This window comes from Glandiceps talaboti, chromosome 2 (assembly GCF_964340395.1).
Source record: "Glandiceps talaboti chromosome 2, keGlaTala1.1, whole genome shotgun sequence".
Taxonomy (NCBI): Eukaryota; Metazoa; Hemichordata; class Enteropneusta; family Spengelidae; genus Glandiceps; species Glandiceps talaboti.
In genome coordinates this window covers 9,059,564-9,084,807 of record NC_135550.1, presented here as the reverse complement: position 1 = coordinate 9,084,807, position 25,244 = coordinate 9,059,564, and the positions used below count along the sequence as shown (strand labels likewise).

The 25,244-nt window shown below is 36.7% G+C and overlaps 2 protein-coding genes across 2 annotated transcripts; one reads left to right on the top strand and one right to left on the bottom strand.

The window, feature by feature from the left end:
• Positions 1-5,210: 5,210 nt before the first annotated feature.
• On the bottom strand, positions 5,211-10,928 carry LOC144452393 (uncharacterized). Its single transcript, XM_078143487.1, has 3 exons — positions 10,673-10,928; positions 7,869-9,402; positions 5,211-6,632 (listed from the first exon to the last, which is right to left on the bottom strand). The coding sequence occupies exons 2-3, from the start codon at positions 9,348-9,350 to the stop codon at positions 6,384-6,386; spliced, it is 1,731 nt and encodes a 576-aa protein (XP_077999613.1). The 5' UTR covers positions 9,351-9,402; positions 10,673-10,928; the 3' UTR covers positions 5,211-6,383.
• A 1,779-nt stretch (positions 10,929-12,707) lies between these two features.
• Positions 12,708-21,504, top strand: LOC144443793 (DNA mismatch repair protein Mlh3-like). The gene is made up of 8 exons (XM_078133342.1): positions 12,708-16,260; positions 16,779-17,006; positions 17,529-17,707; positions 18,296-18,428; positions 18,770-19,059; positions 19,520-19,622; positions 20,674-20,831; positions 21,386-21,504. Exons 1-8 carry the CDS (start codon positions 12,708-12,710, stop codon positions 21,467-21,469), a joined length of 4,728 nt encoding a protein of 1,575 aa, XP_077989468.1. The 3' UTR covers positions 21,470-21,504.
• The last annotated feature ends 3,740 nt before the right edge of the window (positions 21,505-25,244 follow it).

The following is a 25,244-nucleotide window of genomic DNA, read 5'->3' as shown; positions in this document are numbered from 1 at the left end:
CATTAAAATGCAGATTGTATTGTGCTATTAAAGTACAAATAATTTGCACGTTTCTTTATCCGTTTCGTTTACAGCATAACATATTTCAGTAAGTTTTCATTTGTACTTTTGGTGAATACAACTTTTGTGTTTGATGAGCTTTAAGTATATATAGAAATATATATAGTGCATGTCATTGGGTTCAAGAAAAACAAACGCTAAGGGAGCCTTCAGTATTTTTTAAGGGGGAGGGACGGCCGGAGGAAATCACACATGGTCTGTTAAGTAAAACATGACCCCCCATTCTCCATTTGTAAAAAGTGACTCTCCCCTTTGTCCCATTTTGTAAAACATGACCCTTCCCATGACAATTGCATATACTGAACGTTAATTAATATTTCCCATTATATGTATACATACATTAAATGATTTTGACTCTATTAGAAAGCAATATTTGTACATATAAAGTGACAAACAGTAAAAGACTGGCTAGTTACCTTTCTCTTATAATCATACACAATCTAGTTAGTATCTAAAACGTGCTTTCCATGTTGTGCATACTCTGCCTGATCTGGTCACTTGTAAAAGTTCCCTGATATCATTGTCATCATCATCACCTTCACCTTCAGTATTGCCATTATCAGTGTCACTCTAATCTGACTCACTGGTACTACTTGAGTGTTCTCTATGACATTCAAAACTAAATCACCACCACCACCACCACCACCACCACCACCACCACCACCACCACCACCACCACCACCACCACCACCACCACCACCACCACCACCACCACCACCACAATTTCTCATAATATATATGTATTTTTATTTTTGTATTTTGGCATGTAAAGTACTCGTAAAAATAAATGTTGAGTGCTCATCTCACTTTTACATATCAAAACACACAAAAACAAATTGACAATAATTTAATCTTTAATTTGGTCACAAAACTAAGGATTGTAAAATGTGACCCTCCCCAAACATTGTAATGCAAAATATGACCCTCCCCCAAGAACAGATTTGTGAAATGTGACCCACCCCCCTGATTCCTCCGCCCCCTTTTAAATACTGAAGGCTCCCTAAGCAAAACTAGGTTAAGTAAAACGTAAAGCGAAGTGTTAGGAGCTGAGGACAACAGAATAGCTTAATCGAACCATTCACTGTTATTTGACGATCTTCAATAGAGTCGTCACATCCAGTCCTATACAGATGACAATGACAAGCTCGTCAAAAAAGCAGCGAGGGGTTCTAAGCCTACAACAGAATGGAGGAGTAGAGTAGAGTAGAGTAGAGTAGAGTAGATCTAGAGTAGAGCAGAGTAGAGTAGAATAGAGTAGAGTAAATTTAAAAATATTAAATTAAATTGAATTAAATTAAATGAAAGTAAATAAAATAAAATTAAAGTAGAGTAGAGTAGAGTGCTGTTGTAATAAGTAAGGCGAACTGCAGTAAAGTGGAACAGATTACATTTAAGTAGGGTACAGTAGTGAAGTGAAGTTGTAATGAAGATTACAGCAGAGAAAAGTAGAGCAGAGGACAATAGATGGATAAAGAGGAGAACAGGGAGAGCAGTTGTCAATGATACACAGACGAGGGGGACACAAAGGAGAGGAAAGCATGGGAGAGGAGACAAGAGGATAAAGCATAGGAGAGCGGCAGTAGAGTGATTTAAAATTAATGCCCCTCGCCCGGGAACAAGATTCACGAAGTATTGGGGTATTAGGTAAAACATATAAAAAAGTGTCCTTCGATTCAAGGCCATTTCCTGTCAAAGAATAGCGACTGGACAAATTCTTCATGTTCTACTTTACTTTTGATTGATTGAAAAGTTTGTACTAACACAGTAAGCCTTACATGTAAGCCTTGATCAGTCCTACTACGGAAATGCTAGTAAAGTGTTTTGTTGAATCGTGATGTTACTTCAATGATGTTCGATACTTGCACTTTTATGTACGGTCGTAATGACAAAAGCTGCTAATAAATTATGTATTATGCTCTCACTGGGAGGCATGGCTAAAAAAGTGAACAATTCAGTCCAGGCGTACGTTGTCCCACGTTCTCTTGGACTAAACTGCACGGTCATCCCTAGCAACTACGATCTCTATTGTTGACCGGTTACAGGTTGGCGTTGTAAAGCCGACGAGAATTGACAACCCCTATTCGCCGGTGTCAATACTTGCATGAAGCCTACATTCTGCCTTTTGCATAGAACTGTTTCAGTACAATATAAACACATAGAAACCTGGGACCATTATGTTACCAAAACAACAAAGACACTGATATCATGGCAAATAACAATTTTATTTTTTAGGTTAACCTGTTCTTTTATTATATTTCTTTTGTAAACAGCATCCTTGCGTCTTTAGCCTTAGCACATCTTCCCAAAATGTTGTACTTGATCGAACATCGTCCAATTGTATTATCGTCCTTCGTCAAGGTCGTCAATATGAAACAATTTTTTTGTCATTTTCGGAAATGTTCGAGATGTTACCAATACCATACATACATTTTCAATGCAACTTTGATATTTAAAAAAATTACGAAAGAACAAAACATTCGCCATCAAAATGGTTGTAAAGTTGTTCGTGAGTTGAGGCGAAACTGTGTATAGATCATTAAATTCAATAGCAGCGAATGTTTCTAAACTATGTAAGCTGTCGAACATAAAAAACTTCGTTAAATGTTTGCGTTTAGCTTTTATACTCAATATAACGGGGTTTATGGACGATTTTGAAAGATTTTAAGGGGCCTACGTGTTTCTTCTGAACAAAAATGAAGCCATTATTTTTAAGTCTCCATAACATCATAGTTTTACTAGCAATGAAACTACTATTTGTCAGCTAATTTCACTTCCGTAGAATGTTTATGTACACAATCGACTTAAAAATCGAAAGCGTCATTTATAAATTATAGCAGTTTGCGTTTTTAGACGATGGCAACGCACGAATATGGGCTCTTGTTGGCAAAAGGATGTGGTACCTATACCCCTGATTGAGATAACATTTGCGAATTTCAAAGTCCTGAGTTGTCCCAATTAATCCTACCACTTCATTTTATTTACTAGTGGTATTTTAAGTAGATGCCTATTGTGTGGTGTCTGAATAGGAAACCATAATTGTTTTGCTATTATGTATTTACCGGTATAACACCATCACCACCACCACCACCACCACCACCACCACCACCACCACCACCACCACCACCACCACCACCATCATCAGCACTGACTTATTCTGATAACCTTAACCTTTCCCAAAGCTCTGTGTATTACAATATGGGTTGCTAAGTGTCAAATAATTGTTTTTTTTTTCTAACGTACCATGTTCTCAGTTGAGAAACGAAATTTGCCAATTGTTGGTAAATATGGCTTATGAAATATTCAAGCCCTCTTCTTTGAAAAGAATATAAGGAACCCCCCCCCCCACCAATAACAAATAAACAAATAAAAAACAAAAGAAAACAACACCTACATATCCATGGATGTTAGTGGACACTGTATACATACAGACATCCATGCATGTACACACCACACACAAACAAACACACAGGCACGCACACACAGGCACGCACACATATGCATACACTCTGGAATAGAATTCATGCCATGAAAGTATGATTTCCAGGTTTTACAATGTCAAGTACAAACTTATTCTGAAGTTCACTAATGATAGTTTATCAAATGAGGGCATTGTCATAATTGTGGATTCAGGTTTGATTTGGATGGTGTGGTTTGTGGAAATGAAAACAGTGGTAAGTGTTTAATGTGACAAACAGCTGAATATTTTTACATGTATGTCTGACTAGTATAAACCATTGTAAGAAATTTTTTTGTTCAGCACTATTAAGTTTCTAAAAAGGTATAGTCGATATTGTAACATGAATGTCATATCTTACAAACTCTATGACCAGTATAGCTGAGATTTTATGAATAACAAATAGCAACGAGAATCCTTTTCATTAAATTTCACACGGAATAACAATGTAACTACTGTCTTGCCAATGTGATTTGTTAATGGTTATTAGTACCTCAGCAAAATTCTGCTTAAAAATGTAATTTCACAACCCCCCCAAAAAAAAACAACAACAAAAAACAACAAAAAACAAACAAAAAAACACAACCCCAAAACAAAAAACACAAAAAGAAGTTGTACAATAATGGAAGAATACTTTATTTGCCAAATAATATAGCATGTGAATGTAAATATCACTTCAAATATTTACATATATATACATAATCCTTGTAACACACTATTGAATATCATAATATTGTCATAGCATTTCAACAACCTCAAAGCATATGGCTGGCATGAATACGTCAATACATTTTCAGAGGTGTACTGAAAAATAACTCCACTTTGCTAAATGTATCATACTTGAGAACTTACATATGATATATAACATAAAATGTAAGAAATTTGCATACTCACTGAAAATAAAACGTGCTGAATAATAAAAATGGTAAAACAATACAAATTCAAAATTTGATCGAAGAAAAACACAAACCAATTACTGAATACTGGATGAGAATGGGCATATGTAATTTGATAATTTGACAGAGCTCCAAAAAAGTGATGTCATTTACACTTTTGCTTGAATTCCACTGGAAAGATTAGATTTCGTAGAATTTTGGAACACCACAATAGAGATCATGTAGATTTCATACATTTTAGAATACCATACTAGAGATAATATACATGTACATTTTAAGAACATGGCAGACAAGATGTTGTAGATTTCGTACATTTTCAGAACCATGCAGATAATGTAGATTTCATTGGGCCAAGTTATTGAATGCTGCAGATATGACAATTTAGTTTTCCAGGCTTACAATAAATACCAAATACAGAAACAACTATCAGAACGTGTGAATGATGCATTCTTTTGTTTCATTACGCAGACAGGAAAGGTACACAAATGACGAGCGCAGTCAACGAAATATGACTCAAACTTAATTACAGACATTTCTGGTAATCACATAAGTCATCACACAAAGGTTAAAAAACTGTCAAATTAGTCACATGGTTCATGTGTCTATTGTCTAAAAAAACAAATTTATACATATTTGTTGAACTGAGCAGTTGAAATATACCAGAATACCAGATAAGCTCTCAGTGTATAAACAGGTGTTGTTTTTAGACCAACAACATCAGAATTTTAATTTGAAGGGATTCAAGTGAGAAGCTTCCCCCCCCCCCCCCCCCCCCCCCTAAAAGAACAGATGTCCTCATAATATAGATGTAGTTGGAAATATCCTGATAACTAACACTGTATGATTATGGTATAAACAATAGAAATTGCCTTATGTTTTTTTATTTATGACTTAAAAACTGCTCAAAATCAAAATACATATCAAATATTACAAAATGTGTTAATAATATACAGTCAGGTCGTCTTATTGAGTAATACATTACATGCAATCTCTCTCGTTATATATACTGGTATGTCATGGATTATTATTTACATTCTACTGGTTGCTCACATAGTCTCTGAAGGCTGTGACAATGGCTTATGATAAATACACAAAAATAACAACTTAATATCAAATCAGTTTGACTATGAGTTTGTTTATTTAAATTCTTGACTTGCAAAATATTTTGGACGGCTTAAAAAAAAAAGACTGGTGTAATGCCACACTATATAAAGTTAAACTTAAGATCAGTGACGATGTATAAAAGTAGAAATATACTCCCCCTCCCCTTCACCTCCCAAAGTGTTGAAATTAAGGAGGAGGGGAAAATTGTGATTGATTTTTAATCTCTTCAAAAGAAATACTGAAACCTGTGATACATGTATTACTACCAAACCAGAGAGACTATAGACTTTAAATGTTTTTTTACGTCTCACAACATTTTTTAAATTACGAATCACGCAAACAAAATACAGACACTGATAGCACACACAAGCATAAAATGATATTTTATCTCACTGTGAACACAAATCTACATCACTGTCAGATAAGACAATGAAGTTCAAACACAAAACTTGATGTTTTGTATTCACAGTGAGATAAAATGTAACAGTTTATGTGTGCACATGCTATCTGTGTCTGTGTTTTGTTTATGTAATTCCTAACAAAAAAATGTTGTGTGGGACATAAAAAATATTGTGCCACCTAATTGAAACTATATACTCTCTCTAGTTTGGTAGTAACTTTGTGGATGGAAAGTAAAGGGACATAAATTTGGAAAAAAACCTGAAAAGAATGGAAAAGTTTCCTGTTGTTTATGTGGTTAATTTATGCCAAGCATAACTTACTTATCTGTGTATTATGTAATGCTATGATGTATCATCAAAGGGGAAAGTTTGGTAACCTGAGCTAAGCTTGAAACATGAAAAGAAAAATTTGCTTTGAAGAAACTTGTCAGGATTAAGCTTGACACACATTTTTTAAAGAATAAGTTTTCATCGTCGTTTTGGTGGTGCTGGCCTCGCCTTTATGTCTTTGCATTTAGGTATATGACGATCTGCTGTGTCGGGATTGAAGCGTCGCTTACAGTACGGGCATTGTTTATAATCTGGGTTAGATGATGGTGCTGGGGGAGGAAGATCTGATGCCTTGCCACCTTGCGCTACATGTGCTTGGAACTTACGAGCATCTCTGATTGCCCGAACAAAGTCTTCATGCTTCCTCCTCCAGTTACTGGCCTTGGGCTGGAAAAGAGCAAATACAAAAAAAATGTTAAAACTGTATAAAAAATCTGATGTTCTTACAAGAAAACAATTTTCAGCTGCAATGTTGCAAAACAAATGCAATAACCAAATCAAACAATTCAACATTTTTATACTTGAATTAAAAAAAAAAATGATCCAAATACCGATGAATCAACTATAATGTTATTAATATTCTAAATTATACCTTATATTTATATTCTTACAATTGAACCATGTTAATCCAGTCATCTTACGCAAACAACTGGTGATGTCATAGGACCCACCCTGTTGACAACATTTGCCAATCTCAATCTAACAGCAGTATTGAAATCTAACACTGATCTCTTTTGTCACAAACTTCTTGACCAAAACGTCAAGTAATCTAAAACCAGGGATAATGTTCACTTTTTAACAATGTGTGATGGCGCCTCTGGTTGGCTTTATCACAGTACATTCCTTGTGTATAGTTACCAAGGTATAACACTGAAAAACTGACAAAACGATCTTGGAGACATGTCATCAAAGGATGGGCTGACAGACAAACATTTAAAAGGTCTTTCGGGACTAGATTATTCAAAGACTGCTGTGTGTACAAGGTCCTGGTAGTGCTAACAAAGCTTTCAGTAGACATCATGATCAATCATTTGTGAACCAAACCCAACTTTCTTTGACACATTTTTGTTCCAAGACTTGTTTATCAATCACATCACGTTATCACTGTCAGGGCTGGATTTAATACAGACCTCAAGGGGAACATTGTATAAAGTGAAGTAAGAAGCAAACAATGGCAACCAAACTTGACATGTAGAAGAAATGGTATTATATTAAAACTACTTATGGACACAGCAACAAAGGTTGCTATGGATGACTGTGTGCTTAGATACTTTGGGTCGTTTTACGGCTGTGAATTTTCAAGAATAAAAATGTCATTACGTTTTGAAAAATGTCAAGGGGAACTATAAAGATTTGATTTGTTGTTTAATAGCCATCTGCTTAGCAAACAGTGATGCTTTATTAATTCTCTTGAGGCAACATAAGCACTTGGATTTCTTTATGAAATGAAATTCCAGTCTCTACTCACTGTCAGGAGGTCTGAAAGCTTGTCATAAACACCCTAAAGATATTATGTGTAGCTCAAAAAGAAACACAATGTAAGTAAGTTTCAACAAGGATCACAGCAACTTTTTGTGTGTGGATCAATGGTCTTGATATAAGCTGAATTCATGTTGTGCTCACCTTTGGACCGTCTTCTAGATGTTTCCCTTGTCTGATGTATTTCTCCAACTCTGTTCCAGCTGTGCGGTTTTTCACAGGGTCAAAGACTTTTCGTTTCTTGTTTATAGTCTGTTTGCAGACTTTAGTATGTTTTGAAAGTCTATCGGCAGCAAATTTTCTACCACATGAAGGGCAGCTTTTGAGATTAAGTTGTATACCAGCTTCATCATCCTCAACAGTGGCATAGAAATTGTCTTTTTCGTTTTTGAAGTACGGTTCGATATTTTCGTCAGGTTCTTTTGGTGGGGGAGGTGGTCTTTTTACGGTTTTCTTTGGTTTGGGTTTCGTATAACGTATTGGTTCTGGTTCTGGACTTGGTCTGTAAGAATCCAATGAATAGTCATCTGTTGGTTCATCTTCTATCTCTCTAGCCTGATGTTGCTTTTCTAATCGCTCTTCCTCTTGTTTTATTCTGCGCAAACGTTCTTCTCGCAAGCGTTGCTCTTGCCTCTTTTTTCTTTCCAGAGATGCTTTTTCTTCCTCTTCTCTCACTTGCTCAATTTCTAATTGTTGTTGCTCAATCATCAGCTGTAATTCCAGTTCTTTCTGTTTGATTTTATCATGTAAAACAGCTTTCACTTTAGGTCCTGGTTTCCTAGTTTCTCTATGCGGAGTCTCGACAAAGTCGTCGTCAAAATTCTGATCTTCTTCGCTGTCTGGAAACATGTCTTGTTTTTGTTTAAGTTTTTCAAGTCGTTTTTGTCGTTGCAAATCTTGCTCTTTTTGCCATTTCTGGAAGTCACTGAGTTTACCTTTTTGTTTGTCTGATTTTTGTTCTTTCTTTTTCTTGTCATGCAAATTCCTCAGGTTGCCTCTTGGAGGAGGAATGTCTTCATCGCTGTAAGGAGGAGTTTGGTCATAGTAATCAGCAGGTGACTGTTTCCTATGGTAGTTTCTCACCAGTTTGGGTTTTCTAGAAATGGGAGGAGTTGGAATTTTATCTTCATAGTTGTAACCATTGTGGTGATCACTGTACGTTGGTCCTGGATTACTTTTAGCTTTTCTCCTAGCATTTATGGGGGCTAGTGGATTTCCTCGGTTGACACCAACACTGGCCTTCCTTTGGTCCTGATACTGTTGTTCCCTTTCCCATTTCTTCTGCTTGAAGTGTGCTGTCATGGAGGGGAGATCACTAGCACTTCCTTGCTTTTCCATTGCACGCCTTTCCTCGAAAAAATCTCGAACGATTCCTCTTTTACCACTGTTTCCAGAAACTTTACGAATTGCTTGCTCCTGTTGACGTTCATACATATCAATTAACTTCGCCTCTTTTTCTCGCAGGAGTTTCTTTTGGTAATCACTTTGCAACATCTCCAGTTTTGAAGGACGCCGTTGTTGCGTCGGCCTTGGAAGACGTGATGGACGAGTATCTTGATTGTCGTAATACATATTGTATGAATTAAATGACTGTGGAAACTCGGATGGTCGTTGTAGTTGGGCCATAGGTAATTAGGGGCGTCCCATATGATAATTGTCCTTTTCGTTATTTTGTGAACTGTAATCAATGAGAAAAGATGGCTTGATTATAATTATTCATTACTATTAGATGTTATAGTCATATCACTAAAAACTTAAACATTCACTATATATGTATAGAAAAAAACAAAATGCTATAATCAAACTATATCAAAATATAATTTGCGACAAACTCACGAAAAACCAATTCATCATGATTAACTTGTTACCATATCAAATTAAACTGAATTATGATTATGAAGGCAGATATGAATAAATATTCTGATATATGATATATGGATATCACATCCTCACACAACATTTAAAAGCATGTGGCCTACTTTATATGCATAGAACATATGTACTCCACATCTCAGTAACATGAACTGACAAAATAAGATCGAGACTAATATGTCTAATTTCAACAACCCAAACAAATCATTTTACTCAAAATTCAAAATTAAGTGTAACATGGATTAAAATGGCCTTGTACAAATATATGCTATTCCAATCCAAAGGAAATATCAGTCTAAAGTCATTAGTAACCATAGAGACACAGTATAGTTACATTTGTCAATTATGTATTGTATGCTACAAATGAAAGATGTGTCATCAATCATAACTTTTCAATTAAAAAAGAGTTAAACTGGGGGAAGTTGTCATTTCAAGTAGCATTAAACACGGATATCCTATTCCAGTATGATAGCTTCAAGCACTACACTGTTGAGTTCATAAGTTTTGTACAGAAATACATTTGAGAATTTGTTTACAGGAAAATACATGTAATTGTGTCATTCCTTTTTATCTTTCGAACATGAAGAAGTTTAGCTACCCTCGCTGCCCTGGCTTTATATAGATAAGTGGCATACTGAAATAGCACTTAGAGTTCAACAGATACATGTACTATCAAGTTACCCTGCATCAAAATAATCATGTCAATTGAAAACTGGACTAAGGTTTAAACGACAGACCCTCCCACCTATGATTTTAAACAGAGTTCTATTGTGAATCATTGCTATCAAAACGTCATGGGGAATTCAGAGTTTAAAAGTCAATTATGGTTGCTAACTTGATGCTTCGAGTGACCTTCAAACACTCAACTGGAACGAGATTTGTAATCACGTTACCGATACATGCATATCCATCGATCATGAGCTTCCGTGTTACGGTTGTTGAGTCTCGATCGGGTGTGTACATTTTGTTGCTAAATTGATGGATCGTAGTTTCTTCAACGTCTCGAATTCAGACTTTTCTGTTACATATGCACAATTTCTAAAAATACAAAAATATATACTATATAAAATACGCACCTTTGTGTTGAGATATTCAACTGTCGCTATTTTTAAAATAAATGAACAAATCGATTCCAGTCGTTCCTGCACTGAGAACTTTTTTTTCACGATGGAACGTTCACTGTGCACTTGTGTTCACCGTCTGGTATGTACCTCTGTGTCGTTTGAGAGATCAAAGATCGTGTGCAAATGCACTATTCCATCGTACATTGGTCTATCATGTTGACAAGAGCTATACAAAGAATAAATGACGTCGTTTAGTTCTAAGGCTGTGTTTTCCTGGGCGACATGCGATCGCCAAAACAAACTGGCCTTGTTCGCTACCGACCGGATAACAATGAAAATAAACATTGTGTTACGTTTCTGAAATAAAATAGTTCACACGTATCATAAACACATACGACAAAATGACAAGAAAAATCTTTGTCTTTTACTTTAGAACATTAAGTTAGATTAAAATATGTATCAAATGAGTTTGCTAAATCAATAAAAATAAAAAAGAATGAAAATTTACTCAGAATATTGTGCGGACTGATATACTAAAGTTCCCGTTGCTAGCCAACGGATATAAACAAAGTCATTGGTTGAAACCATTCGAGGCTGAAGGGTTTCTTATGAATTCAGTCATTTGGAATTTGACAGTTGGAGTCTGATGATAGTCAGGAGTCAAGCTGAATTAATATGTATAGATTAAATAAATAAAAAAAATGACCCGAAAGCATAAATCTTCGTGTTAAATTACTGGGAATGCCTGCACGCTTAACGCGCTTCATGATATATAAATACTGATGCCCTCTAGTAAAATAGTAGTGAGACTAGCGCAAAGGTCACTTTAGGTCACGGTCATAGAGAAACCTCGCTCAATAACTGTCTCGCGAGAATTGTCCTTTTAAATTAAAATGGCGGCGCGAAATGCAGGGACGTACTGTTCGACTCGTTGTTTTTTATTGTTTTGCCATAAAATGAAGGTACCAAATGGCTGGATGATAAGAACGGTTTGTTTGGAGATATAATAAGGTCAGTTTATTACATTCAAGTACTATACAATACCACGATTGCTGACCGAACGCACGCTCGCGCGCTCCATCATCATTATCATCATACGCTATACGCACAATCATTACATTTGTACGTCTGACTCGACGTGATGACTACGATTACGCATTTTAATATTGTACGCCATTCTCTGTTAGACTGAGCCCTTTATCCTTGATCCTCTATCTCCAGCGAGGACTACCTGTAGCTGGCTAGCTGTGTGAATTCGCAACGTTCTTGGCGCCATCGACTACTTTTTATTTTGCTGATGTTGCAACTTGCATTCTCGGTATTGTTATACTATAGGAATGCTGCCATTCCAATTTCACCCCACTCACTCTGTCAACCGCAAAATATTATTTTCCGTGTACTATTTATTGTAAAACCAACTCCTAGGGCTTCCCAGACTTTCGAAAATGGATAGGGTTGTGTTACAGTGTATTAATCATGTGTATACGTGTATGTTGTAGATGTGTTGTCCGGACAGTACATACACGAGACATACACACGATGTAGATAGTGGAGGCGCTTTGCCCCTCCGCTCCATGGCCCAGTGCAGTGTTGTGTTTTAGTCACATTTGTAATTAGTCTGTCTACATTTTGGTTTGTGATTTTGCTTCGCTGTCTCACTAACTGCTTCTTGTATCAAGTTGCTAGTTTAGCCACATCCTTCAAAAGTTATTATCATAACATTTCATTTACATAATTACATGTAAATTATTGCATACATGTGTAGAGGTGTCTGTTTGTCAAAGTTCTGTATGTGTATGTTCATTTACCCAATGACTTCATATGAATAATCGAGCAGTAATCACCACCTACAGCAACTAATCAGCTGATGGGAATATTTTCAAATCGTAGTATTACAATTTGAAATTGTAACAGCTTAATACAAGAATTAGGACAAGTGGTTAGAGAGGTAGCGAAGCAAAATCACAGACCAGAATATAAACAGGCTAACTTGGATTAACCACTGAATAAGTTTCCACTGTCTCCTTATTTATCAGAAGTCATCACCATGGAAACAGCAACAATCATGCGCTTGTCCGAAGAGGTTCGGTCTCATCTGAGATCAGGTATTGCCATCACTAGTCTGACACAGTGCATTGAAGAACTTGTGCTGAACAGTATTGATGCGGGTGCTACATGCATAGCAGTAAGAGTGGATGTTCCAAGTCACAAGGTTCAGGTTGTAGACAACGGCAGTGGTATCAACAGGAATCAGATGCAGATTATTGGCGAGAGATACGCAACTAGCAAATGTCACAGTGTACAAGACTTGGACAACTTGAGGTATTACGGGTTTCGTGGTGAGGCTCTCGCAAGTATTAGGGATGTCACTGGAGTCTTTGAAATTGTATCCAAGACTAAGTCTTGTGATGTGACTTTTTGTAAACTTTTCAAGAATGGCAAACCCTTAGACGTGTTTGAAGCCAAGCAACCAAGACCAAGTACAGGAACTACTATTACTGTACATGACTTCTTTTTCAATCTACCAGTCAGAAGGAAAACAATGGTGCCTGCACTAGAATTTGAGAGATCGCGTCACTGCATCGAAAGTATTGCATTGATGCAACCGTCAGTTTCTTTCACCTTGAGGAATGACTACACCGGAGTCAAAGCTTTACAGACACGAAAATCAACGTCGGTGCTCGGAACTTTAGGACAGATCTTTGGTATGGCTAAAGCAAAGGTGATGAAGGAGGCATGTTACAGCCATGATACATTCAAAATAACAGGGTATATAGGTACGGAGGGGCACATCAACAAAAACATACAGTTTATTTACATAAATGGTAGGCTCATCCTGAAAACAAAACTTCACAAGTTGGCAAATTTGTTGCTGTCTAAGTCAATTATTGTGAAGAGCAAAGCAGCTTTCAATAACAGCGTGTCACCAAGAGCAAGAGAATCAGGATCAGGGGTTGCTGAGTTCACAAACTCTCCGAGGTACTCAGACTTGCATGCAATGTTTGTACTTGATATTCAGTGCCCGCTATCAGAATATGACATCTGTCTTGAACCTGCCAAGACCCTGGTTGAGTTCAGAGATTGGGATGGTGCTCTACTCTGCATGGAAAATTTGATCCTTGAGTTTCTGAAGAAAGAGAACTTGACGATGAAAGTTGACATGCCCACAGATCTAGCAGAACTGGAGGCTCTGCTAAGTGATGAAGAAAACACTGTTGATGTCAGTGAACAAGACAATGTTGAGGGTGACCATGAAAATCTGTCCCAAGAAGAACAGCAATCCAAGTATAATTTCAGCATGTTTGCCCGTGACAGTGCGTGTACAGAGAAATACGGCGACGGTATTTCAACTTTGAACTATACCAACATTTTACAGTCATTGCCAGCCAAGAGACGTCACAGTGACATGAATAATGACAACAAAAATTCTGAAAGTCAAAAAAATGATGACTTGATGAGAAATGAAGGTGATGGCAACCAGGATGATTTAATAGATAAAGGCAGCAAGGATAAAGAAGAGGCAGGGAGTACTGAGTGCAATAAAGATGTTGGATTGACAAGTGTGAAAGATGATATGATGAATGACTGTTCAGTTAGCCATGATAATGATGATGATACAACAGTAATACAAGTCAGGGAGGTTGAAAGAGATAGTGTAGGCAACAACAGTAATTTTGATGGTGAAATACTCAGAAGTAAAACTGTATCAGAATCAAATGACACTGGAAATTCAATCCAGACAAGCAACATTGATGATGATGTGCAAGATGCTCTCACGCCAAAATCTTGTACAGAAGAAACTCTAGATTTAGCTAGCAAATCAAAAGAGCAGGGATCTATGCTATCGTGCAAAGCTACTGAATTGTTGCAGGAGACGAAGACTAAAGTTGATAGCGCACCAATTCATAGTCGGTCTCAGCTGAGAAATATTGAAACAACTTCATCTATGAAAGTGTTGTATGACAAGTTGAAGAATGCTCAGCAGAAATCTGCCACCGAGAGATCAGCAACTCATCGACAGGTAGCATTGAAGAATTATGCAAACTCATTGCAGCAATTCAAAAGAACTGTGAATAGTACTAGTAGCAGTGCAATGATAAATGTAGACAAAGGTGATGCTAGCAAAACTGAAATTAGTCTGTCTGCTTTCAGAAATAACTTGTCAAGCACCAAGTCTGTTGTGCCCAGTGTAGGACATGCATCTACGTCAGCTGCTGTCAGTCAATTTACAACTCGCAAGCCTATCATGTTGGGTTCTTCTTTCGGTCTGGGTCTCAGGTCAAAGTTCCCACAAGCTAAATCAGAGGATCTTTCGCTGGAGACAACCCTAAAGCAAAATACAAATGAACAGCTTCAGAAAGACATGAGACAATCTAAGAGAAAAGAAATTCATGATCTTAATGAAGGAATAATAACATCTTTGAGGAATGACTCCACACAGCAGAAGAAAAGCTTGTCTGAAAAGTCGTCAAGAGTTACAGAGGACATGGAACATGAACAAATTAGTGTACCAACTATTCAGAGTTTACCCAGTATCCAAACTGTGAAGAGAAGTAAAGTAGTGCTTGGCAAACTGAGCCAGAAAATTGCTATGAAAAAGAAGTCGGACAGTGAATCATATCCAATCAAACAGTCTGCTAGCTCTTCTACACGGAGGAGTATTGCACCGACTTGTGATGAACCAGCAAGGAAAAAATTTGCCACGACTGAAAGTTTCCTTCAAACTGCTGATAGTAGTGTGTGTTTGAGTGCAGGAGAAAATAAGAGAACTGATGATAGTGCAGTGGAACCCATGAAGCAAATCATTACATTTGGAACTACATTGACTCAGCTTCAAGAAAATGAAGTTACAGAGCATCAAACATCAACTTGTGGCAAAACTGGAGAGATGTCGCAGAGGTCAGTTGGGGATACTACGATATCATGTGAAGTCTTACAGTGTGATGAGAACATACAGGAAACAGAGAGTGTCATGAAAGATAATGCCACAGGTAACTGTGTGGAACTAGATGACTGTGTTGTTAGGTCAAGTAATGTAAGTATGATGGAATGTCCAGAATCTGAAATTACAGCTGGTCAAGTTGACTTGCCCCTGAAAGCATCATTTTGTCAGGATACAGCAGAGACAGGAGATTGTTATGATACAACTGAAGAAGAGGTGTTGACCCAAAAATTTGAAGATGAGGAAATGCATGTAGAAACAAAGACTAATGCTAAAATTGCAGATGAAAGTTTAGATGATCCTAATGTACAGAATACTGACAAGATAGAGTCAGTGGATTCTCCAAACACAGCTGACAACAATACTGATGACAATGAACTTGAAACTTTGAGTGAACAAACAAATTGTATAAACACATCACAGAATACTAATGAACAGAGCAATTCTGATGACAGTGCTGCTGTATCTAGCGTGCAAGAATTAGGGAATAATTGGATCTCCAAGTTTGATGATCGACTTGGAAGAATGTTATATATTTACTTGAAAACTGGCGAGACCAGATTTGAGGAACCGTCAAAAGAGGAGCTACAGTGGAAGGAGGATATTTGGACAGAGACTGGTGCCAGTAGTTCTATTTGTACATCTATGAATAAACCAGGTGAGAATAAATATTGTCAAAACTTTGCAGTTTGTGACACATAGGATGAAAGAAAATACAGTGATTTTATGTTCATGGATGTTATGACAGAATTGATTTATCACTTGCTTTGCAAACCTTTTATGGTATGTTCATTATGGTGTAATGATCATTATTAACAAAAAAATAATGTAATGGTAAAGTTGACTAAAAAAAGAGTCATGACAAATCAATGCAAGAGCAAAAGTGATGAATTTTTGAGATTCCAAAATTGAAGTTAACTTTGTGATAGACATAGTTGATACATTCTTCAAACCAGAGCTGTTATTTCTGCGAAAACCAGAGCTGTTATTTCTACTCTACAGCTTGATATAACGTGGTCGTTCGCATCGATAAACGTCACATACTGAAATTACCTGCGTCTTGGATGGTGCCGTAAAAGAGAATGTGGTTTACGATGATCAGTTGATGTTGAGAGTACAAATGTAATAATTTACAAATTCTGTATTTTGAATAATTCTTTACTTTGTGTTTTGTAGATGATGCACACAGGGTACATCCATACCTATCACACGGTGCAACTCCATTCCTACCAAAGAAATGGAAAGACAGCCAGACTAAGTCAGAAGATGAAGTCATGGAAGGTGGTAGTAGTAGGGAAATCAGAGAAAAGTCGTATGTTAGTCATATGTGGGAGGAACACGTTGAGTCTCAAAGTGATGATGTCGCATCTAAGTGGAGGAATGACAAACGATATGAAGCCGATGGTGAGTGCTTGAAATTGTTGTTTTGTCTCAGAGAATGTGAAGTTTTCCAGTTTTTAAGAGAAAAATGGTGAAATAAATATGGACGTTATGTGGACAAAAAGGTGAAAATGATGAGAAACATAACATTACAGAGTTGATTTAGATGTGAACTACATGTATAAGGAAGCTGTATGTTGATAATACTGTATTAGAATATTCTCTCATATTTGTCACTAGAGGGCTTAAATCCCAGTGTTCATTTCCTGGGTATCTGGTTCAAGGCTTGTATTGTAAGAAAGTCTCCCACACTAAACATGGGTCATTTATGTAATACAAACCACAGTCGCCATGATACAGGGACTGTGTACAAAATAAATAAATATTCACTAATCTAGATTTTAGTCTTATATTTTCTGAAATAATTTGTATGTTAAACATTATTATAGGCCATTAATGGCATTATGTTTGATGAACCACACCTTCCTTAGTGGTACTGTTTTTGTCAAAATGTTTAACTTATCATTGCACATGTACTTCTTCTAGAGAATGCTGGCAAAATGGAGGAGATTTTCCAAGATTGGCAGAACCCAATGTTTAGTGTACCAGAGACGAGTATACTAGATGCTAACACAGCAAACCAGCCATTCAGTAGAGGAGCTGTTCAAATCCGTGGTACGATTAACCAGTACAAGTTTACCAAGGACATGTTGGATACCATACAGGTATATATATGGATCTTGTCACTCCTTTGCAGAAATGAGTTAACGCACAGATGAAAACATTCAGAATATCTGTAAACTTGTGTGTGCCATACTGGTCTAGAAGTGCAGAATTGCATAATTCTAGGTGATTGACATTTTATGAACATATTCATACTGCTGTTTTGGCTAGCTGAGGTTATAAATTTAGTCGTGCCATGTGAAACATGGCTACTAATTTACCAACACTTCCATCAGTACTACCAGTAAAAATGACATTCATGTAGATTGCTTACTAATATTAGTAACTCACAGTGTATTTTTGAAAATAGTTCACCTTTGGTAAGTAGTGCCTAGATAACTGACAATTAATTTTAGCCTACCAGATTCTGCTCTGTGTCTGTGTCTGAAGCTGTTGCCTTGATGCAACATGACCAGTCATATTTACATACTTATAAAAAAGGTTTACACGTCTTTATAAACTCATCTCTAGATTTTAAAATATACTTGAAGCTAACAATGCATACAAGACTCTCTTTACTCCCATTTTGATGACTCACCTGTCTTCTATAACTGTATCACTGCTAATACTATGGTTGTGAACTGTTCTAGGTTTTAGGCCAGGCCGATGACAAGTTCATAGCATGTTTACTAGACTGTGACCAGTCCTCACAGGCAAACCTGCTGGTACTCATTGACCAACATGCAGCACATGAAAGAGTTAGACTAGAACAACTCACACAAAGTAGGTGTTATCAGTCATTGTAATGAATTTCAGATTCTAAATAAAAACAAATATGTGAATAATATGATGATGAGTGATATTTGACAACTGCATAGGCGAAGTTTCTGAGGAGGTCATATTATTATTTATAATTGCTGTTTTGAAGAAATTGTATATCATTTCACTAGAATCGATTCCAAATTTTTGAGTTAAAAATATTTTTGAACTGCAGAACTAATATGCTTATTAAAGGCTGTCGTTTCTCTTTGCCATCTCACACATGTATGTGTGTGTAGTGTTTTTAGACTGAGCATTTAGTTGTCAGAAAGCCATCATAGTATATGTCTTATCATCACTTTCAGATGTATTTGAAAACAGCACGAATGATGCAGGCATCAGCAAATCACAGATCAAATCCTCCATTGTGACGCCACCAGTAAAGATTTCATTATCAGCTGGAGAAATACGTGTACTGGAAGCCTTCCAGAGTAGTGTGAATAGACTTGGAATCAACTTTGATGTCTGTAATGATGATGATGATGATGATGGTGGCAGTGGTATTGAGATCAGTTCACTGCCTGCATGTCTGGTGGAAAGGGAAGCCAACGAATTGAGGAGAGGCAGACAACCTGTTGTTCTTTCCATTGTGGAGGTAAGAGTGATAAACCATAGATGCCAACGGCTATGGATAAACTTAGTATTAGTCAAGTCAAGTACAAATTTCTGCATATGGGGTGGGGTTGGGTGGGGTGGGAGTGGGGATGGGGTGGGGGGGTGTGTGTGGCTGGGTGTTAAAATTGAGTACACTCAGTATACAGTATTTGATGGGAATGAAAGCCAATGAATTGAAGAGAGGCAGACAACCTGTGGAGGTAAGAGTGATAAACTAAGTATTAGTCAAGTCAAATAAAAGTCTATGCACTTGGGATGAGATGGGGTGGGGATGGCCAGGATTTGGGTAGTTAAAACTGAGCCTTTGGTTAGGGTTTCATATCAAGTCTTTCCATTGTCATGATTGGATTCATATTGGTTGAAAAATGATATTCAGTTCATTATTAGCATAGGTTGTATTTGGGACATTGTTATTTATTTTAATGTTCTTTTTTTTTCAGGCTCTTCTCAAGGAACACATTGATCTACTGCAGCAGACGTCAGGTGTGTGTGCTGTACTGCCTAGAACTCTGACTAAAGTACTCAACTCACAAGCTTGTCATGGTAAGCACAAGTCACATGTACCGGTAGTTCTGATAATGAAAACGTTATCTACTTTTTAAAGGCCAAGGTTTCAATCCCAGTCTCTTGTACAACTGCTGACATCAGACTGTGGATGAAAGGAACCTGTTACTAACAGGGAAAGTAAACAACTGAATTGGATAAAGAACTCTTGGCACAGCATGTTGGCAGTACAGAGACTTATATTACATTTCATCATTTGATAAGAACAGCTGTATGGTCTCTTTACATAATAGTTCATGTTCACAAAACAAATTAGAAGTTTCCCTGGCATTTCATGCACTCATAAAAAGGCCATAAAACACTGTTCTTATCAACCCATGAAATGTAATACAAGCCTCTTCTGTTCCAACATGCTGTGCCAATTGAAGTGTTTACTTTCCTTGTTTGTAACAGGTTCTGTTCCATGGTCTGATGTTGAGTGTTATGTTAATATCAAAGGAGCCATAAGGATTACATAGGATCATTCTTTTGTTCTGAATCAATTTTTTTCTACCGCTATCCCTGTCAGACAACTGTTTTTTACACCTAAATGTGACTGAGCCTTTAAGGGTTTCTATCACTGAGCAAGTCTGTGAATAATTTGTGGCCATCACAGGTAGCATAGCAATGGAGTGTTATCACAGGAAGGTGTAAGACTAGAAGCCTTAGTGACATAGGAACATTTCTAAAGTGATCACATGGAGAAAAAGATCAAACTTGTAGCACCCATTGTTGATTGTGATTGTGTTCAATTGCTGAGTATACTTCAACAAGTATTTCAAACGTCAGTTCAAAGTAAAAATGTTGATGTCATTGTTTCTTGCGGTGTATAGGGAAAACAAGTCGAGGTACATGCCCAGGACATTGTGTTCAGTGTGACTAGTCTATGACAGGACTGGGTGTGTTTCGTAAGGAGCTCTTCAAACTTGTATTTTGTAGTCACTGACAACTCGGACAGCTACAAGCATCGCTATTTTGTAAAGTCTGCACTTTGTTGTCCTAATTCTTGATCTAACACCATAACATGTTTGTTTTGATGTTCATCTCCTAGGCGCTATCAAATTTGGTGACCCACTCCAGCACCGTGAGTGTTTATCTCTCATCAAGTCCTTATCTCTATGTGATCTACCCTTTCAATGTGCTCATGGCAGACCATCATTGATGCCCATTATAGACCTGAAGATACTTGAAAAACAGCTAGAAACGAAGGTAAGTGCCTGTAAACGTAAAGGTCGTCGTGTGGATTCTTGTAAGTGGTTCGATTTTTGAAACTTCATTGACTTTGAGACACAGTCAATCTCTACAGTTGAAAATGCTGATACATGTAAAGGCCAGTGTCAAATTAGGATTAAATGGGGGGGGGGGGGGGGTGTTACCAAGCTATAGGAAACGTTGGTCAAAAGAACGATCCCATATAAGCCTTAAAGCCAGTGAGAGGTCACACTGCCTGGGATTGAAGCATGGGTCTTTAACTTCATTGCATGGGAGGTATGGTGGATTGTGCCATGTATGCAGAGTTCTCCCCAGGACTTTATAGGGTAGTTCAATCTGATGACTTTTAGAAAACACTAGCAAAACAATATGGTAGTATGTGTATCATTGATAAAGTCTTTGTTGAATGCTTACATTCCATAATATATCTATTTGGCAAAGACCTGAACAGAAATGGAATGATAGAGCAGAGAGTTTCATCACAAACTTATTCAATGGTAGATTGAAACTGCAAAATCATAATACTGCTTTTCTATTGCTGTATTTCACAGGAAAAACCAAAGCCAAAACTGTGGAGACTACGGGAGATGATGGAAGCCAGTATAACTGAAGAACAGGATGAACTCATGGAGTAAAAACTGTATATACTTGGGAATGTGGATATATGGGAGTTGGGATGGGGTGGGGTGGGGGTGTTGATGGACAGTATGAGTACAAACTGCAAGTATGACAAAGTTTTGTCGTTACAAATAGATGTCACGTGCAATATTGTACATCATGTACTTTCTGAAAGCGGAAAGAATGTGAGTGGGAGGTATTCAAATTTACTTCCAGAAAGAGGAATGTGTACTTGGATTACCAATTTTCTAAAGGAAGGTGGGTGGGTGGGGGGTGGGGTAAATTGAAAGATTTGTATCATCGTTGTACACACTTGTACTTTCAAATGAAAGATTAGCAGTTTTGCCAAAAGCAACAATTTGTTCAGTCAGGGGAGGGAATGTACAATTTGAATTTCATACTTCCAGAAGGGGGGGGGGGGGGGAATGTACGATTTTATTTTTTTACTTCCTTAAGAAGGAGGAGGGTGCATATATTTCGAATGCCAATGTATTACTTTATAAAGGGAGGAAAGATGTATGTTCAACTACCACAATCTTAATCCCTAAAGTACACTTTTAACAAAGTATTATATGTAAATATGTAATTAAAATGTGTTAGTTATGTAGATTTATATTGGCAAGAGATGGCATAGCCCTTTAGATGTGACTCATCGTGCAGTGAAAGTACTCTAAATAATATGTGCTCTCCATAAACCAAAGAGAAAGATATTCCTCTTTCTACCAGTGGGTATTTGTGTGTACACAAAAAAGTACAATTTGGGAAAAACAGGAATACATGTATACACATTGGATTTATATAATATCTAATGTTCTGTATTGACTGTAGTCTGTGAGGCACGCTGTGATGGGGCACCCTCACACATCCATCAACTACATAGAGCAGACCGATGAGGGCAGAGTGACACAACATATCTTACAGTCTGTATGGACTGATGTCTATAAGGTACACTGTGACAGAGCGCCCTCACACATCAGTCAACTCCATAGAGTAGGTCGGTGAGGGCAGAGTGACATGACACATCTTATTGACAGATGTCTGATGTGACAAAAATGTCCATCGTATATCTGCATACTTATGCCTTGCAAACACAATTAATTTGCAAACCATTTATTGTGATGGCTTTACCAATGAAATCTGTCTTTCCATGCAATAATACAAGTTTCCTAATGATATTCAATCCATTTACATTGCATTATTTACCTGAAATCAACATTGTAGAGAAATACTGCTGTTGTTCAATATATATACCCCAGTATTTATAAAGTATGAAATACTAAGGGTAACTGAATTACTTTCAATTTATGTAAATTTATGTCCATGTATAAAAAATTGTACTATGAAATGTACAGGGCACTTTACAATTTACATGCGTTAGTTACGTCCATGAATATTGCATTGTACTTTTTAATTTACATCCGTGTAATATACATTATACTCTACTATGAAATGTACAGGGTGGTTTAAATGTACATAATAAATTCTATTCATTACACATTGTGTATATAACAGTATGTTGTACTTGGAAATGTATGGGGCACAAACTTGCATCATATCCATATGCTAGGAAATGTATATCCATGTATACTAGTATATATTTTACTGTTCTGTGAAATGTACAGGGTGACACAACTTTTGAGTTCTGGATATTTGCCCTACAATTAAATATAACATGTTCTACATGTAAATCAATAAATGTAAAATATATGTACAATATGTATTTATCAGTATGTTTTATTAATGCTTTGCAATTCAAACAGAATTTATAATTTAATATTTTATTTCTGTTTAATATATTTATTGGGTTGTTGACTGCTGCAATCTGTGCTCATGCATTAAAGAGATTCTATAAATTTTTTTTTGAAACTGGTGTTTTTTACTACTGTGTGTATGTGATGAACTGTTGGCATGATGTGAATCAAATATGTATATATGTTTCATGAGGGAATTAGCCTACATATAGACTAAAATAACTAGCGCTAACACTCAATTTGCTATCCTAAATGATATTTTGATTTTGAATTTCGTCCTCCCCAGAAGAAGCCACACCCCACCACACACACAGAGTGTGTGAAAATATTTGTCTACATTTGAATAGAATACGAGGTACGTAATAAGAGCGAGGTCGCATTCTTATGACGATACCTAATTATGGATTCATCACATGACTTGATTGCACGATTTAAATGTCTAATTATGTATTCAACCAATCATGCTTTATATAGGAATGCCATTTGAGTCTAGAGCTCTGAATGATCGTCAGAGTAGATTTGGAGATGGCGAAAATAAAACGTCAGGATAGCAGAAATGTATTGGCGATAGTCGTTCAAGTCTACATGTAGACTATGAGGGAATAGCTAGAAGAGATAAATTATTCTGTGTATCACTATAAAGTCCATATCTGTAAGCTTGGAATGGCTAAGAAAGCTTTGTGTATATTACATTGTATACATTGTATTAAAGTTATATTTACTCAAACAAAATAGAATTTACTACAGACCTGATCCGATAGAGAAATGTCAAACCTCTGCATCATTTTCAACTTGAATTTTGCTGCTAAAAAGTATGAAACATCACATTTCTGGTTGAGATTTGTATTTAAAGTTTCAACTTTATTTCTTTGTATGGCTAGCCGTGCTTAGCTAAAAAACATACAATCCCATTTTTTTCTGTTTGACAGGTAAAATGGTTTATTAGCTCATGCAGTGGCTCAATGACTAGTACGCATGTGTGTTCAATATACTATGCAATGGTATTTTGGTGGTTTTGCCCAAGGATGCATTGCAGTGCAATGACTACGCATGCACATTCTATATACTATGCGCATTCTCCATGAGGAGGGCGCTATCTACAACGTGATGCAGCCAGTCACAAATGAATCTACCCTGTGCAAGCTTATGGGCTTTGCCTAGTTATGATACTATATCTAAGGTTTCAGGTGGTAACCAGGGAAATATATTTCAGCATTAAATGCAAAAGAACACTCACTCTCTTGTTGCCCATATTTTAATGTTGCCAGTCCCAGCCACTTGATGAAATATGTGAATATACTCAATAATTTATGGTTTGATTTGAAATGTTCATTTCACTGTGAAATTGACAAAGGATATACCCTGGTACTTATTACTTAAGTGGTGTTCTACTATGGTACCTCCATGAAAACACAAACGAGTTCCATTCCACAAAAATTCAGACCAACTGACTTCATACATTCAACTTCATATCTTTCTGACCATACATTTTCTATATTTTCAAAACTGATTGCTCCTAGCATCACATCTAGACAACAGCACGAGGTATGACATGTCGGTCCTCTAAGCAAAGAAAGAAAATTGTAAATTGTACTAGGATGTGTGCATAGGTGAATATTTGGAAATAGTTTATCAGCACAGTAAGAAGTTGAAAAAGACCTGTAGAGGGCAGTATCACCATAACTACCTGCAACTAACTAGTGTCAAGTTGATCCAAGTTTTCATTATCCGTACTTGAAATGGACATAAAACTTAAATTCACTAAAGCTTTCATTGTGTACATTTAAAACATAAAGTTTGCATTTTCAGACATCTTTAAGGTGGTGTCACCCAATAAATTATGCATGCTTGTCATTAAAAAACTTCAAAAGTTTTTTTTTTTTCAAGATTTTGAAAGTCAGCTGAATTTTGGTTTTGATTCCCAACTATTGATAAAGCTATAAGTTATCAAAGTCTATATTAAAATCTATTGAAATGAGTGACCTGACAAACTGTTCGTAGGTTACGGGTCAATGTACTCTAAACAAATCCAAAGATAAGT